At 35.0% G+C, this 6,000-nt stretch overlaps 1 protein-coding gene across 1 annotated transcript in view; it reads left to right on the top strand.

The window, feature by feature from the left end:
- Positions 1–391: 391 nt before the first annotated feature.
- LOC117328100 (zinc finger C3H1 domain-containing protein-like) overlaps positions 392–6,000 on the top strand; it is a 72,124-nt gene continuing 66,515 nt past the window's right edge. Inside the window, exons 1-5 of the mRNA XM_033885461.1 lie at positions 392–1,065; positions 2,351–2,787; positions 4,382–4,643; positions 4,779–5,128; positions 5,376–5,487. Of these exons, the coding sequence (XP_033741352.1) occupies positions 489–1,065; positions 2,351–2,787; positions 4,382–4,643; positions 4,779–5,128; positions 5,376–5,487 (1,738 nt within the window). The 5' untranslated portion in view covers positions 392–488. The remainder of the gene's footprint in view (positions 1,066–2,350; positions 2,788–4,381; positions 4,644–4,778; positions 5,129–5,375; positions 5,488–6,000) is intronic.

The raw sequence follows: 6,000 nt of genomic DNA, 5'->3' as shown, positions 1-6,000 counted from the left end.
CCACGCAGAAACATAAATGATTTATTGCTATGCGGACCGTCTTTTTTTCACCTTCTTCGTTAACGTTTCTACCACTCGACATTACTTCTTGGAGCATACTAACAGACTAGGATGACTGGCTTACAAACTTTCTCTTTATTCTTTGAAACTGCAATTTCACCTTTGGTTCATAAAAAAAATCTTTCTAGAAATGAAACATAAATATCTTCTTGTGAATTTTTAATTACTGCTTTGAAGTCCCTATAAATTCTCGTCTTTGTTATACAATATATAATACATGTAGATATCTATATATAGTATGTGTATATAATAATCAAAATGCAGTGTCTGTTACAAGCAACAATTTTCGACCTGCAGGCGGATGTACTTTCGGAGTTACATCCCCTTACATTCGTGCAAGTTGACGCCATATTTGTTCCGTTTCTGAATCGAACTCTATCGAAAGTGAAACTGGTTGTGCTAATGTGCTTGAAAATGAACTGGACAGTATGGAAGGGACAGAAGCAATGAAATTTCATAATGATTCCACTAAAGAAGAAGGCGAGTTGTCGGACGACGATGACCTCGTGGAAACGAGCAAAAGCTTATCGAGTGTTGACCATAATAGGCCCTCTCTCAGTAATCGGGGAGATGGCGATAGAAACGTTTATAGAAAGTCTAATAATGAAAATTTTAACACAAGAGAGACTAATAATGTTGATAGATTTCCCGCCAATTCATATGGGGGGAAAGTATACCGACCTATGTATAATACCGACTGGAAGGAGAAGGGAGTACACATAAGGCCTAATTCTAATCCTGGAGCTCGTGGGTCTGTCCAGGTGTTCGACTACAGTCATGGGATGCCTCCTGTATCTAACCTACCTCACTATGACAGAATTCATCCCGGGGGTAACCACGTGACTAGATACCCACCACCCCCTCCTCCTGGCCCTCCTCCACTGACAGCTCGAAAGATGCCTACGCCAATACGAGGGAGAGGAATGCGGGAGTGGTGTAACGACAATAGGGTTGAACCAAGACCCAGGGATCATGACACACCTATACCACATGCTTCACCGGGATGTATCCTTAACATTCAAACTAATTGTTGCTGGCCTGACTATTCTTCTAATGCAGCTGTCATTTACGGTTAAAACTGTAACAAATCCCATAAACAGGTTGGGAAAAACCAACTTGTGAATAATATGCAAACTTGTCTATTATACACCATGGCCAATTGTGGCATAGCTTTGCTAATAAAAATAGCCAAAATCACTTTAAAAGTGACATTGAAATTGTTTGTCTAAGTCGCATGTATTTAGTCGTGAAAACATACAAATGCAATAATAAAAATTATTTGCACGCTGAAAAATACCAGAAATTGGTGCATGATTTCTGGTAGAGTACGTAGCATAAAGTTTCTAAATAGACAACGCTTTCAGTAAACATATTAGTAAACTATTATTTACCTTTTCGTAAATAAACACTCTTAAAATAATATCTTACAAAATTAACTGTTTAATAAGCGATTTGGCTTTTTCACTTTTCGTAACAAATACATACTTTAACTTGCATATAATATGTGAGTTTGTGTAATATGTACAAGTTGGCAGTTTTCCTCAACCTGATAAAACATTGCAATGTACGTCTATAACACTAAGTTGAGAAAATAATCCCTCTAGAAGATATGAGACACTTTGATCAATGTAGTTTTAGACCTTACGGCATATTCCTGAATATTACCCCTTGCTGCATTTCACATTTCTTCAAATAAGTTTTGATGGATTTTGTAGCTAGCAGTTATGATTTTGTTTTCGAGACACCAAGAAATCTGTGTCCAAAAAAAAAATGTTAAAAGAAATTGGTGACAATAATGATGGAAAAAATACTGAAATTAGCAAAAATCAAATAACGCTTGAATAATGCTTGAAATCCTTAACTACAAAAGATGTCTTCCAAAGTCAAATGTTTGATCTCACCTTTCCCATTCTCATATTATATATGAATTGATTATTAAAGAATAATTTGACAATTAGGCCTATTGTAATTGAAAACTTTTAAAGATTTTTTATTGGTGATGAAATGTGATAGCTTGGTATAGACTTGTATATATTAAAAATAAAGCCTTGTTGAATATTTCTATGCCAAATGCTAGTAAGATGTGTGAAAATTTTGCCTTTTCATGCAAAAGACAAATGGAAGATAAACAGTTACAAAACACTTTGAATTGATCATCAGTAATCTGTTGCTGGTAGCTCAGTTTGACGAGTGTTACTATCAAGAGTAGCCAGTGTCAATAACATTCTGTATCAAACTAGCATAGCAATGTGTGATACTTATAAATTACTTATCCTTTACCAAATCTCAGTCTGGGACAAAAGGAAATTAAAGACATCACGTCAGAATGTGAAGAAAAGTGAGGAATCAAAAAAAGATGAGTATGATGATTTGTTAGAAAGTTATAAAATTCAACAGAAGAATATCCGTGACCAATTGGCAAAATATGATAAACCTCCAGTTAAAAAGTCTGAGTTTCCAAAGGATGAAAAAAGACAACCTTCTACAACTACCAAGGAGTTGGTCCCTATTGTAGCAGAAAAATCAACAACAGATTTAACAGAAAAGTTTGAGCAGACTGCGGAAGGTAAGAAGGCTGGACAAGTGCCTGATGGAGAAATAAATAGCTCGATGCCAGGAAAGGCAGAGACAAACAGTAAATCAACACCTATAGATATAGACAAACCAAACAAACATGAAACAGCTGCTGTTCAACCTGAAAAAGATGCTGACAAACCAACCCAAAATGTAAGTTGGCTATCTACTGTGGATTCTCGTTGCTATCTATTGTAAATTCTCATGGCTATTTACTGTAAATTCCCATGGCAATCTACTGTGAATTCTCCACTGTAAATTCCTGTGGCTATCTACACTGTACACTATCATGGCTATCTACTGTAAATTCTCATAGCTATATCTACTGTAAATTCTCATAGCTAGCTACTGTAAATTCTTGTAGCTATCTTCTGTAAATTCTTGTAGCTATCTACTGTAAATTCTCGTAGCTATCTACTACATTATCATGGCTATCTACTCTAAATTCTAATTGGCTATCTACTGTAAATTCTCTACTCTAAATTCTAATTGGCTATCTACTGTAAATTCTCTACTGTAAATTCTCATAGCTATCTACTGTAAATTCTCATAGCTATCTACTGTAAAATCTCATAGCTATCTACTGTAAATTCTCATAGCTATCTACTCTAAATTCTAATTGGCTATCTACTGTAAATTCTCTACTGTAAATTCTCTACTGTAAATTCTCATTGCTATCTACTGTAAATTCTCATAGCTATCTACTGTACATTATCATGGCTATCTACTGTACATTATCATGGCTATCTACTGTAAATTCTCGTAGCTATCTACAGTAAATTCTCGTAGCTATCTACTGTAAATTATCATAGCTATCTACTCTAAATTCTCTTGGCTATCTACTGTAAATTCTCTACTGTAAATTGCTGTGTATGTAGTCTGTGTGAAGAATATGAGAATCCATATACATTTGTGTATGAAATTAAGATTGTAAAGAATTCACAGATTATCTTATATGAAATTAAATTAAGTTTTTAATATACAATTTCAGAATTATTACATTGAAATAGCTATATGAATCTTATATGAAAATTGAACATTTGGTCTTTGCATAATATTGCTTTAAATTAAAATGTATTTGAATACTAAATTGAGGTCAAATTATGAGTGTAAACAAATTTAGATTAAAAATAAATGAGATGAATGAGGAATAATAATTTATACTCAAGTTTTATGAATTATTAGAAAAAATGTATGAGTTTCCATGCTCAAAGTTGTGCTTATTTTGGTGGCCATGGCGTCTTAAATTCACCATTGGCAACCAGTTATTGGCCTGTAAGGTACCTGCATGGCAACTAGAAAATTTGTTTTGAAAATATTAAACATGAAGTAAAATTCAGTATATGCGCCCTATTACCATAACATAAACACTTCTCTTATTACAATCTAAAGCATGCTTTGTAAAATGACTGCACTACTTAAATTCAATATGTTGTGATTTCATCAAGCTCTGATAGATGTGTATAAGTTTGCTATTTGGTTATTATTCTTCCAAAGGTTGCAGTTGATACTTGAATGACATTTACGATCCAAAAAGTTACAGGTGTTTTTGTTTCCTGATCTGAAAAGTTATTAAGAAATGTTTTGGAGAAATTAAGACAATTGGGCCGGGCAACCCAACTTTTCCATTGGCCTAAAGATTTTATGGGCTGGTAGCCCATAGGCCACCTGGTAAAATTATCCACTTCAAGCCCTGGTTACTTGTAGAATTTATACCAGTTTCTATTTACAATTGTTATGTTTGTAGGGTGAGGGAAAAAATGATGATGACTTGGATGTCGACTTAGATGAGCTCATGTTGCGACGGATGGCTTTAGAGTCATCATTGAAAAAAGAAGGAGATTTAGAAGAGAAAAAACCAGTTTCTAAAGCAAGCAAGTCTCCATCATCATCAAAATCTCCTTCATCAAAATCTTCACCTTCAAAATCCTCACCAAGAAAAAGTAGACGTCGCTCCAAAACTAATCTCACACGCAAGGGAGACGGCCGAAGTATTAGTAATGAAAAAAGTAGGTCACAGGATTATTAATGATCCATGTAACATCACATCAGTTCAATTCCATTGTTTTATACATTGTTGTTGTTATTTAGAATGAGGTGAAAGATTCTGCTTTGGATTTTAGTATAAATTTGTTCTGTTGTAGAAAAAGAAGACTATAGAAATCGCCCCGCCACAAGTGTGAGGGCCAGACCCATGACTGGCAGAGTCAGCTCTAGTTACAGCCAGTCAAGGTCAAGGCCACACGAACCTAGTAGTGATAGTAATCGGAAACAGGAACTCCAACGAAGACGGAGAGAGGAAGAAAAACGGCAACAGGAAGAGGAACGACGAAAGACAGAACGTCAACGTGAAGATCAGACACGAGAAATTCAGAGAATATTAACACTTGATGATGCTTCAGAACAAGTTTCCAGATTTTTATCTCTTCTTGCAGATAAAAGATATCCAAACAAGTCTAGTAAACAATCTCCAACAGCTGTTAAAAGCACCAAGGTAATCTAGGTTGGGACAGGAAAACCAACAGATACATGCATTTTAACAGTTTGGATAGGAGTTATGTCCCTTACATCAATGAGAGTGTTATGTTTTACTGAATTAAGTAAGATTTTACCAGACATGAACATCAACTGATATATTTAAACATTAAAGAAATGTTACAGGTAGGGATATCCAACTCGAGTTAACCATTTAGTGTACATGTATATATTAGCTTTATATTGGTTATTGTTTTAATATGCAGTCTCCCACAGACAAGAAAGGCACACCACATGTCCACCCTTCAGCGAAACCTACCCTACAGGACAACTATGAGGAGGTGGCCATGGATATCGACAGTGACCCTGGGTCTCCAGGTAAACAACTCACTGTTCACAATAAACATAAGCAAAAACTTTCTCAGATATAGTGTTCAATAAGAAATGTAACAATCTAAAGCTATTAACTCTAAACTTTGAGTGTTAATGAGTTACCATGTAATAATCTTTTGTAGCTATATCTACGGACCCTGTGACGGGCTAAATGAGTTAAATGTACCATGTAATGATCTATTGTAGCTATATCTACGGACCCTGTGACGGGCTAAATGAGTTACCATGTAATAATCTTTTGTAGCTATATCTATGGACCCTGTGACGGGCTAAATGAGTTAAATTTACCATGTAATAATCTTTTGTAGCTATATCTACGGACCCTGTGATGGGCTAAATGAGTTAAATTTACCATGTAATAATCTTTTGTAGCTATATCTACGGACCCTGTGACGGGCTAAATGAGTTACCATGTAATAATCTTTTGTAGCTATATCTACGGACCCTGTGATGGGCTAAATGAGTTACCATGTAATAATCTTTTGTAGCTATATCTAA

The sequence above is a fragment of the Pecten maximus genome, chromosome 5, assembly GCF_902652985.1.
Source record: "Pecten maximus chromosome 5, xPecMax1.1, whole genome shotgun sequence".
In the NCBI taxonomy this organism is placed as follows: Eukaryota; Metazoa; Mollusca; class Bivalvia; order Pectinida; family Pectinidae; genus Pecten; species Pecten maximus.
This window is presented reverse-complemented; position numbering and strand designations above follow the sequence as displayed.